Genomic DNA, 11,865 nt, shown 5'->3' on the forward strand with positions numbered 1-11,865 from the left:
TCCACAGCCCCACCACTCTGCCCAGTCTGCACAGGGCAAATGTTTTCCTTTGCCATCTCTGGACTCAAAGGAACCCTAGTGTGAGGTGAGGCCTCCAAGCAAGCAGGAATCCCTATGAGGATGAGCTCCTTACCTGGGGGTAACTCACTACTTTGAAGCAGTCCAGCCTAAATATTAAAAACTTGTCCCTTCATTATTTCCATTTACCCTATTTATGTTCTCCAGAACATCAGAGAATTCAGTCTGTTCCCTTCTGGCTACTGTGTGTTCTTCACCCCAGTCTTCTCCCACCTACATGTCGCCAGAGTCTGTGCAACCCTAACAGTACAGTTTGTGTTCTTAAAGGATCTTGTTACTGATGCTGAAGAAGCACTAGTTAGCTTAACTAACAAATGCTGATGGGTTGAGTTTTTTTTAACTATGTGTGTCAGTTGTTAAGTTTGACAAATTGAAGAGAATCACTCTACTGTCAATCTGCCCAGTAACTACACTGATATAGGAAAATTCTAAAAACGTCAATAACCACACCCAAATTCATACAGTTAAATGGGGGAAATATGTGTAACGGTGATGGCGAAGGCATGCTCTGATAAATCAGGCTGTAGCATCCCTAAGTGTAGTACCAGAAAAGTATGACGGCTATCTAGGCAGACAGTAATCGGACAATTGCTCTGATTGATTAATAAGACACGCTGGACTGGACAGAACAAGTCACCAATTATATTAGACTTCACTTGCTTGAAACTTCAGGGAAAAGGGTGCTCAGAGCACTACACTAAAGCATAGAGAAATGAGGCGGCAGTCTAAGGTAAAATTCCGAGGTGGTTTTTTTTGGAGGGGGGCCATACATCTTGAACTCTCAGTTCTTGTAGTTTCCATGATTCAGTCGTCTGATCATTTGACAAATTCCTTGGCTGCTGAGACTTGCATACCTTGCAGATGCTTTTAGGAAATTAATTAGGTTAATCTGTCAGTGCCAGGAAAGGACGGGATCATTTTTACTATATTTGATAAAATGTCTCTATCATAAAGGGGACTGGAATCTTTAGTTTTATCTGTAGAAAAGAGATGACTGTTTTCCTGCCTTCTGTCACTTTTGTTATTTCTGTAATTTCCACAGTCTATAGAGATCTTTGCAATGCCTTTATAGAGCAGCACTTGTCTCATACTTTTCTCTATTAAAATATTTTCCTTTAAGAATAATCCTTGGGGGACTTCCCTGGTGGCGCAGTGGTTAAGAATCTGCCTGCTAAAGCAGGGGACACGGGTTCGAGCCGTGGTCCGGGAAGATCCCACATGCTGCAGAGCAACTAAGCCCGTGCACCACAACTACTGAGCCTATGCTCTACAGCCCGCGAGCCACAACTACTGAGCCCATGTGCCACAACTACTGAGGCCTGTGCACCTAGAGCCAAGTGAAGCCACCATAATAGAAGCTCGCGCACTGCAATGAAGAGTAGCCCCCGCTCGCCGCAACTAGAGAAAGCCTGTGCACAGCAACGAAGACCCAATGCAGCCTAAATAAATAAATAAATAAATAAATAATATTTAAAAAAAAAAAAAAGAATAATCCTTGGGAAACTTATACAACATTGTAAAGCAATTATACGCCAATAAAGATATTTTTTTTACAAAAAGAATAATGCTTGGGTTCAAGATTTACTTATAAACAAAGCAGACATATTCGTGGTTTAGGATTATGAAGCCTTATATGATGTCTGATTCTCAGCTGAAATAAAATGTTAATGGACTTTTTTGCTAACTGACCTCAGAAACAGCCCAACTCAAAAGTACTTGCAACTGCTAACTGTACAATATTACTCTTTATTTACTGCAACATAAACTGTCAAATGGAAATTGCACATTATGTTGCAAAAACCAAAACCAAAAACAACATAGGAATAGGATACTTTACCAAACAGGATTTCAGTCACCACTATCATTCAGATGGTTTTCACTTGTATTTCATACAAATGTAAAATTAAGGTTGCTTAACCATTTTATGAGTTTAATTTTTCTAATTTATTTTTGTACTTTTATAAAGATTTTAGATTATAAATGTTTGCCATTTGTGGTATTCCTTTGAATAGTATTATTTTTTACTATATTAAAAGGTGTGTTTTAAATCTTTAATTTAAAAGTATTACTAGTATCTACATTAAGACCCTTTAAGGAGCGACAGGGCGACTCTCTGGAGACCGTGTCCTCTGTGGTGCCTGAGGAGGACAAGCTCTGTTCCTCCGAGCACCAGTGGTCAGACCATTCATGTCTCAGCATTTCTCCAGGACCAACCTACCCCAGGATGGTGTGGAATACAGGACATTCACCTGTCATCCATCCACCATTCTGGTTCCAAGGCTGCATCTCTCCACTGGACTGGTGAGAGGGTTGTCAGTGTTTTGCTCCTGGGCCTATTTCCAACTGCTTATTTGAATCCTTGCTCTGCGGTGGACTACTCCCTGGCTGCAGCCCTTCCCTCTTCATAGTCACTGGGACATTGGACAAGTTGTGACTATGTTCCAGGGATTGGCACTCTCAGCTTTCACCTTTGCTAGGCTTTGTTATTTCAACGATCACGATGAGGGCATCTGCACAGCTGTTGCTATGCTATGGAAGCTCTGACCTTTTAGACGTAATACCTTGAAAATTGATTATACACCTCCCTTGCCTCTGCTCTGTCATGCCATTCAATTCACAGTAAGGAGGAAATAACAGGTTAAGTCCATTGGTGAGACAAACCTCTTCTCCTGATCACCTCGTTATTTTTAGAATGTAATCTTTGAGGAAAGATTTGAGAGGAATTGTAACCAAAAAATTGTCAGACTGAGTTCTCTATGCTGGGGAGTTAATGGGGTGTCTCTCAGCTTCTCACAAGACTCTCAGTATAACTAAACATTATATATGAGCTTTTGCCTTTTAATTTATCAAACTCTTAAAGGGAATTCAGCTTTATTGCTCTCAATATCTGATCAGACTTCTATATTTGTCCTAGGATGGTAGAGAAAGGGAAAGACTGTTAATTCAAGAATAAAGACTTTGCAGAAAATTAGGCAGTGTTTAGTTTTTGCAAACTTCCCCACTCTGTTCAGTCGATACCAGTTACTGATGGTTACATGTCCAAGGTAAATTGGCAAATTAGAAATGCTGATATTTCACATTACTGATTTCTAAATCCTAGGAAGAAGAGCCTGGAGAGTTCCTGAATATAGAGAAATTCCATGTAGGGAAGAGGTCCCTTTATAGATGTTTCAAATTGTTACAGATTCTAAACCTAGACTTAATCCTCAAATGTGTTTATTTTACTTGTCCTAAAATAGTCTGTCCACAGATACAAAATTATAAGTAATAAGTTGTTGTTTTCCCATTGTGGGAATCTCTAACGTGAAGATGTATTCTATGAAGATAAAGTCTTTTTAAAAATAAGATGCTGTGTAATAAAAATTTATTCTACTCCAAAAAAAGACCCTTTAGATATTCATTTTAAAATCTGCACAAAAGTATAACACTTTACTTTGAATGCAGCAAAGCTACTTTCCATTCATTTGAACTGATAGACTTTCTTATACAAGAAAGTGGAAGGGCAAATCCAGTCGGGGAGGGGGGTTGTTGGTTGTTTCAACCTCCAGATTAAATCATCTGCAGCTGTGTAGTTGAAGCAGCGGTTCATTCTCTTTGGCTATTGTATACAAAACTACTTAGTCTCACTTAAGTCTCAACCTTGAGAATCTCAACATGAATTATTTGGCCTGAGACAGGTGCGAGAGCAACAGAAAAGTAAGCTGGAAAAAAGGCCAGAGTCAAGCAGTTTCCTTTGGAGTAGTGTACAAACAAACAAAAATGGCTAAGTTAGAGAAACTATTTCCACTCACTCTGTGTTTAAAAAAAAATACAATTTACTCGAGCAACTATACCCAAATCCCTTGGCAAACAACTCACACAAAAACGTCAAGATCTTCCACTGTACCTCGAAGGTGGGTCACTTGGTTGTGAGCAGCCAAAGCCAGTCCCAATTTAAAGCAGAAATCTTCTAATGTGACACTAAATTGCTGTTGCTTGAAAAACATTTTCACAATCACAGTTCTCACTTTTCTAAAATAGCAATTTCCAGAGGGAAGACCAGAGTTCAATTTAATAGTAAAATACAACTTTGCTGTCATTTGCCAAGCACATTAATAAGCTATTTAGAACTTAACTTTGGTTACCTACATACGACAAAATGAAGGTAAGGGGGCGGTGGGGGGGGGGGGAATCTCCAAATTTGTACTTTGTTTTTCCACTTAAGAGGGTAGAAAGGCCAAAATAGAACAGCTTTTAAGACATTCAGTTTTACATTTCTGCATATTGGAAATAACCTGACATTTTAGCATGCTTCTAAACAGAAAAAGGTGAATAAAATCATCATTCATCCTCTGAATTGTCTTTATATTTTTCCCTTAGATTTAAATTTAATTGAAAACAACCTCACATCAACACCAAAATAGGAACTACTATTTTGTTAGAAATTGCCCTCTTGGAAGAGAAATAAAGAAAGATAATTTACCTGAAATCTTTCCGGATAAAAAGTCGTTAACGATCATGGAGAAACAATCCAGTATTTAATTAGTCTGTAATATCTACAACCATCAAGAAGCACAATAGCGTATTTCAGTAGGGAAGACTTGGGAGATGGAGCACCACATAGTACTGTATCTGCCTCTAGACATTGGAAGTGCACGCTAAAGAAAGATAAGCCTTCAGGCAACAACACACGAAGTAAGCTGTGCAAATATACACCTCCAAGAAAGGCAATACAGTTTTAACTTCAGTAGCTAGATGTGGGGATGGATACCTTATCAAGATATTTTTCATATTAGAAAAAGATCAGCTGACCAAGTATTAACTAAAGTACTTTTAAACACTGGCCTAATTCAGTAAAAGGGGTACACTCTGAGGATTTTAATTATTGGAATTCACTAAGTAAGGTAATCTATGACATTTACTGGGAGGAGAAAATTGAGAAGAACAGAGAAGATGCATACCATAACACTTCACAGATTTTGAGAGAAAATAGCTTGTTATTGCCAGGGCACCTCATGTCTCCTTTGGCTAAGTCTTAATCACTTAAAAAAGTTACAAGTTCATATTCTGCTGTTTCATGTTTTTATTTTCACATTTAAAAAAAAATTCTTGCTTCCTTGTCTACATCTCTAGGATCCTTTTTAATCCACGAGAATGTGGAATGAATAGTTAGGTTCTTTAAATCTGAAGAGAGAAAGCAGCCAACTGAAGAATATTACAACTAGACACAAACAAGTCATGGACATTATCTTCCTATTTATAACGTTCATAGGAGAGGTGGCAGCTGTATCTAACAGCAACATTCCCAGGGTAATGCACACATGAAACAGATAAATGATATACACTTCTGCTACAAACTGAAAGTAATGCACTTCATGAATATAATGTGTCTGTCCTGTGTGAGTATTGCTTTGAGCAAATGGGGCTCCTCGTATATGAGTCCACATTTGACCAGATGACATCAAAATCACAAAACACAGAGCTAAAACTGCCCATAAATTTTTGTTAAAAATAAATTTCCTATTCCATTTCAATACATACACAAGTCCACCGATGAGAGCCAAAGATATCCCTAACTTGAAGGAATAGTAATAATGTATAGGCTTCCTGGTTCTGACATTGACCATCCATCTCTCAGTTCTCTCGGCTACCCACGTGAACATTTGCTGCGCTATGATAACCCTCTCTTTGAAATTATAAATGTCATCTGCTTTAAATTCACTTTTAGCAGAAAAGTGGAGGACATTCGGAACTGACATCACCTGGAGCATTTCAGAGACCTCGGGGTTTTCATCAAAATCCACCATAGCAAAAAATACCTTGTTGCTGAATGCACTGGAGAATTGCCAGGAATCTGCCAAGATCTGAAATTCTTGAAGAGCAAGTTTGCATGTTACACATAATCTAAACTTCTGGAGAGTAGTAAACAGCACAAAAACAGAATAGTTTCTTGGTTTTTCTAATACAAAACGATTGAACATGGCATCATTCATTCTTATCACTCTGTTTTTCTGAGTCCAGTCCATCAGCTGTCTGACCTTTTCTGCTAATATCTTCTTCCTTTGGCCAGGATGTGCAGGAGCCTCGGGAGTCATGAACACCAAAACCACCACCATGGTCAGAGATACACGCCAAAGCCACCACCATTCTTCCATATTTGTTTACTTCTTTTTTGTTATGTTTCCAAATATCTATGCCAAAATCTTATCATTTCTTCCGGCAAATAATTTGTCCAGGACCTTTTAGTTTTCTGTCTTCTTTAATCCTAGTAAAAGAGCTATATCACAAATTCCCATGCATGTCTGGTTTATGAGCCATGTATTAGAGTTTATAAAATATTCTGTGAAAAAAAAAATTTCTGTGATCAAGGAAGTCTTGGAAATGTTCCAGTCTCAGTCTTTCTGCAGAGTTCCAGACTCACATTTCTAACTGCCTGCTGGACAGCAATACCTAGATCCACCACAATCACCTCAAACTACTCAAAAGCCAACCTCATCATCCCCTTGCCTACCAAGCCCTGGGTTCTCTGCCTCTCTTCCCACTGTGACCCCATCCCACCAATCACTGAGGTTTTAAAACTGAGGACTCTTCTTGGACTCCTCTCTTACCCTCCATCCATCAAACCAGAACTTAGCCTCTGGAGCAGACTGCCTGAGTTTGGATCCAGGCTCTCCCACTTAGATTTGTGACCCTGGGCACGTTCCTCACTTCTCTATGCCTCAGTTTCCTCACCTGTAAGATGATGGTGGTCATAGCATCCATCTCCTAGGATTTTTCTGCACAGCCCTCAAAGAGGAGCAGGCGGGCAAGCTGGGCATAGCATCCCTGCCTTCCTCTTGTTGTCCAGCGCCACCACTAGAGGCAGTGCGGAGTCGTAACTGAGAGAAGGTAGAGCTGGGGACCAGATGCATCTGGGTTTCCATCCTTACCAGTCTCTTCAGTTACTGGCAAAAATGGGGGTAATGCCTACCTCACCTATTAGTTATGTACGTTACCTGTCAACATCTTCCAATGTCTAGAACGGTACTAGCACGGTTGATTTTTTTTTTCCTTCTCCTTTTTAGAGAAATGGTTGGATATTGAGCATTACTTCTAATACCTGTTACCTCTCCCAGGGGCGTGTCCTCTCCAATTACGATAATCATTCCTTCTATGCCGTCAAGCAGATGATGAAATTATTGGGAAAGACAGAATCAGTAGAATGTGTGTAAATAATGTTAAATATATACACATTCTGGGAAGGATACCTGCTGGAGAGTGAGCCTGACCGGGAGATTACTTTGGCTTTGTACGGTACTTTTTTTTTTTTTTTTGCCATGTCGCTGCGTAACCTTTATCAAAGTAAAGATTTTTATTTTTTTTAATTAATTTATTTATTAGTTATATTTGGTTGTATTGGGTCTTCGTTGCTGCACGCGGGCCTTCTCTAGTTGTGGTGAGCGGGGGCTACTCTTCATTGCGATGTGCAGGCTTCTCATTGCGGTGACTTCTCTTGTTGCGGAGCACGGGCTCTAGGCCGTGCGGGCTTCAGTAGTTGCAGCACGTGGGCTCAGTAGTTGTGGCTCGCAGGCTCTAGAGCGCAGGCTCAGTAGTTGTGGCGCACGGGCTTAGTTGCTCCATGGCATGTGGGATCTTCCCGGACCAGGGCTCGAACCCGTGTCCCCTGCATTGGCAGGCGGGTTCTTAACCACTGCGCCACCAGGGAAGCCCCAAAGTAAAGATTTTTAACTTGTGAATGAAGTAAACGCGATATCCTGATGCCCTCTCCTCCCCACCCTCTTGCAGCACCAGCCCCGTCGCCGGCCCTTTCCTACCCGGAAGACCTCTGGCCCCAACGCCGCCGCCGCCGCCGCCGCCGCCGCGCCGCCCGGCGGTTATCAAGCTGAACGCGGGCTGTGATGACCCGCGCGCGGAAGGGGTTGCCTAGCAACCGGGGGCGCTTAACAGAGGAGCCGGCGAAGGGAGGCGGAAGTGCGCGCTGGGAAGGTGAGAGGAGGAGGGGACAGGGGTGGGGAGGTGCTCACCCCCTCCCGCTCCTTTCTCTGCGCCGGGGTATTAAACTGAAGATGACTATCCTGGGAGGGGAAGGGAGAGATTGGGCTGGGAACTAGACAGACCACAGCTCCTCCCGCTGAGGCCCCTCACACACCCGCTCCTCCTCCTCCAGCAGAGGGCAGAGGGAGGGAATGTGATCCAGGTGGGGAGGCAACCAGCCCCCCACCCCCAATTCCCTAGTGCCAATTCGAAGCCCCTTCGAAACAAGCCGGTCCTCTCTGGATGGGGACAGGGCTTCTTCTCTTAGATCCCGCAGGGTCCTAGCCCAAGGCTGGGGCAGGGAAAACAAAGAAAGTTCCACAGGACTTGGTTACTGGAAGTAGCGGTGGAAACTGGATTAAGGGCTATTTTTCCTGCTACCTGCCCACCCCCCTCCACCAGCCCCACTGAGCACTTGGCACTACACACACACACACACATGCACACACACACGCGCGCACACACATACCGAGGAACCCCATTATCCCCTTTCACCTGCTCTAGGACCTGAAGGGTCCAGCAGTTTGTGTCTGTGGATGGATGGGTGGGAGGAAACTTAGTGCCTCACACGAAGTTGAGTGTAGGGAGAGCTGTTTCCAAGCAGGCTTCCAGCAGGAAGGGGCTTGGAGCAAAACGGACAGGAGCACGTCCTTTGGAGGGGCTTTGATCCAGGAGAGGCTTTCCTCAGTGGTCTCCTGCAGCCTTGTTTGCTCCCCCCCCACGCAGAGGTGGGTGTCTTGGAACAGGCCTGGGGTCCCTGAGCCTTAGGCTCCTGCACCATGGCCACGCTGAGTGTCAAGCCCAGTCCACGCTTCCGGTTGCCAGACTGGCACACCAACAGCTACCTGTTGTCCACTAATGCTGAGCGGCAGCGAGATGCCTCACACCAGATCCGCCAGGAGGCCCGGGTCCTCTGCAACGAGACCAACAACCAGGTTGGGGGCCGGAGCCCAGTTGGGTGGGAAAGGGATAGCCCCCAACTCCCGACAACCTCTTTATCTGGCTCTGTCTCTTCCAGACCATTTGGGACGAACATGACAATAGGACTCGACTGGCAGAGAGGATTGATACTGTCAACCGGTGGAAGGAGATGCTGGACAAGTGTCTGACGGACTTAGATGCTGAGATCGACGCCCTGACACAGGCAGGGAGCCAGGGCAGGGTGCCAGGAGACCCTGCCTGCAAGGACCTCCCTCTCCCTCCCCTCTTCCGGGTCAGGATATTTGGTGGCATGTCCATCTGAGTCACTTGGCCTAAGTGGGGATGAGAGCTGCTTCCCAGCGGATGGCCCCACCAGCCTCCTGTGCCCTCTCTTTTCTAGATGAAAGAGTCAGCAGAGCAAAACCTGCAGGCCAAGAACCTGCCTCTGGATGTGGCGATTGAGTGCCTGACCCTGCGGGAGAGTCGGCGTGACATTGATGTGGTGAAGGACCTCGTGGAGGAAGAGCTGCACAAAGAGGTAGAGGTCACTGAAGCCACCAAGAAGGCCTTGCAACAGAAGATCAGCCAGGCCTTTGAGAAGCTCTGGTAAGAGAGAGATATGTCATTCGCACGTTCACCCGCCTTTGAAGGCTGTGTTTTAAATGTAGAACATGTGTATCATGGGTAACAAGTCACTGGCTCTCAGGCCGCCTTCTGCCCCTGCTGTGCCCATGGCAGAAACCACTCACCCACTGATCGTAGCACTTTTTGCACCACCCGGACGTGGTCTCAGAATACTTCTCATGAACCTGCTCTAGGCAGCCATTATCAATTTATTGGAAGCATGAGAGATGAAGCCACCACCCTAACTTTCTGGGAGTGTGAGCCTTGAGAGTGTAGCTACTGGAGTGTGCCCTGTGGGTGTGTACAAGCACTTGGTGCCATAATTTTGTCTGTGGGGAGCTCATCCAGCTGTGCCCATATTTGTCTCAGCTGCAGCGGCAGCTCCATTGTCACCTCAGCTTTCCCATCCCTCCTTGTCCCTTCAGTACCATGGGGGCTGCGTTCCAGGGCCTTGGAGGTATGGCTCCTGATCCAGTCTGTTCTGTCCCCAGCCTCCTGCAGGAAGTCCGACAGCAGCTGAACTCTGACCATCGGGGCAAAATGGAGACACTGGACATTGACAGAGGCTGCTTCTCTCTCAACCTCAAGTGCCCGAACATCTCTCTGAAGATTAATCCCACACGTGTCCCCAACGGGTAAGAAGGGCATTTCATTCAGTCTCTCTTCCTCGCCGCAGAGGCCATACTCTGATTATTTCCTGCCACCTGCAGCTCCACCACACTCCAGCAGTGGGATGACTGCAGTCAGTTCAACAAGAATCAAGCAGAGGCTGAAATGAAAGGGGCCATAGAGCTGAGGGAGGCCATCGCCCTAACTATTGCCAAGGTGACTGACCATTCCCCCTACCCCGATCCTCCATGGCTAAGAGATGGCCCCAGCATGCACTCAAGCCCTTGTCTTTTGTTCCCTGTCAGCCGTGTGGCATCCCACCCCTCACCTGAGCGACATCCTCAGCTGGCCAGAGCTTATACCCTCCCCTTGCCCTCCCCGCCTACTTTCTGTCCTCAGACCAACAACGAACTGGAAGCCCAGAGGGTTGCAACGGAATTTGCCTTCAGGAAGCGGCTGTGGGAGATGGAGAAAGTGTACAGTGAGCTCAAATGGCAAGAGAAGAATGTGAGCCTTCTCCGTTTGGTCTCCTGGGGCCTGGACTTCCTGCTGTGGGATGAGGAGCCTGATGCCCTGCCAGGAAGCCCCGGACTGGGTGCACCAGGTGGAGACCAGTCACTCTGTCCCTGCAGACCTTGGAGGAGATTGCCGAGCTGCAGGAGGACATCCGGCATCTGGAGGAGGATCTGCGCAGAAAGTTACAGAACCTGAAGCTGTGCCACACCCGGCTAGAGACCAGGACCTACCGGCCCAACGTGGAACTCTGCAGGGACCAGGTACGAGGGCACCCCGGTGGGGCACGGGCCCCCGGCTAAGGTTCCTCAGGATGACTCACTCCCTGGTGGAGCAGGGGTGCTGGCGCAGGGCAGCCCCCAGACCCGTGGGCAGAAGGAGAGTGTGGCTGACCTGGACTCCCAACCTGCCCCTCTGCCTCCAGGCACAGTACGGCCTCACTGAGGAGGTTCACCAGTTAGAGGCAACCACTGCTGCCCTGAAGCAGAAGCTGGCGCAGGCACAGTAGGTTTGGGGAGTGGGCAGGAGGGGCGGGGAGACACCTCCCACCACTGGGGTCCCTTGCTGCCTGCGAGCTTCCCTGCTGTCTTCCTGACTCAAGGCTGGTGAGCTCAGCCCTGACCTCCCAGCCTCACGCCGGCGGTGGTGGGTTGTTAATCCCTCCTCCCCAGGGATGCTCTGGACGCCCTGTACCAGCATCTGGCCCGGCTGCAGGCTGACATCGCCTGCAAGGCCAACTCCATGCTCTTGGACACCAAGTGTATGGACACCCGGCGGAAGCTGACCATGCCGGCTGAGAAGTTTGTGCCGGAGGTGGACACCTTCACCCGCACCACAAACCGCACCCTGAGTCCACTCAAAACCTGCCAGCTGGAGCTAACCTAGCGAGGGGGCTGAGGGAGGAGGGGAAGGCTGGTGGAAAATGAAAGAGGGAGGGCAGTGGAGAGAACGAATCTAATAAAGGTCGGGGGTTCTCAGTCCAGACGGTTCTTTGCTACCCCTGCATGTAGCCAGCGGGGAGAGGGCTCTTGGCTCTCCTGTGCACGGAGGAGCAAAGATGGGGACATCATCCCTCAAGCTCCATGTTCCCAATCCCATGCCCTTCTC

The 11,865-nt window shown here is 46.4% G+C and overlaps 1 protein-coding gene and 1 pseudogene across 1 annotated transcript; both read left to right on the plus strand.

Moving 5' to 3' along the window:
- The first annotated feature begins 570 nt into the window (after window positions 1-570).
- LOC132375316 (succinate dehydrogenase [ubiquinone] cytochrome b small subunit, mitochondrial-like) lies at window positions 571-2,622 on the plus strand (annotated as a pseudogene).
- Window positions 2,623-7,917: 5,295 nt separating this feature from the next.
- TEKT2 (tektin 2) lies at window positions 7,918-11,659 on the plus strand. The gene is made up of 10 exons (XM_059919073.1): window positions 7,918-8,043; window positions 8,818-9,026; window positions 9,110-9,235; window positions 9,413-9,618; window positions 10,128-10,271; window positions 10,347-10,461; window positions 10,645-10,752; window positions 10,878-11,021; window positions 11,183-11,262; window positions 11,430-11,659. The coding sequence occupies exons 2-10, from the start codon at window positions 8,871-8,873 to the stop codon at window positions 11,641-11,643; spliced, it is 1,293 nt and encodes a 430-aa protein (XP_059775056.1). The 5' UTR covers window positions 7,918-8,043; window positions 8,818-8,870; the 3' UTR covers window positions 11,644-11,659.
- The last annotated feature ends 206 nt before the right edge of the window (window positions 11,660-11,865 follow it).

Source organism: Balaenoptera ricei, chromosome 1 (assembly GCF_028023285.1).
Source record: "Balaenoptera ricei isolate mBalRic1 chromosome 1, mBalRic1.hap2, whole genome shotgun sequence".
Taxonomy (NCBI): Eukaryota; Metazoa; Chordata; class Mammalia; order Artiodactyla; family Balaenopteridae; genus Balaenoptera; species Balaenoptera ricei.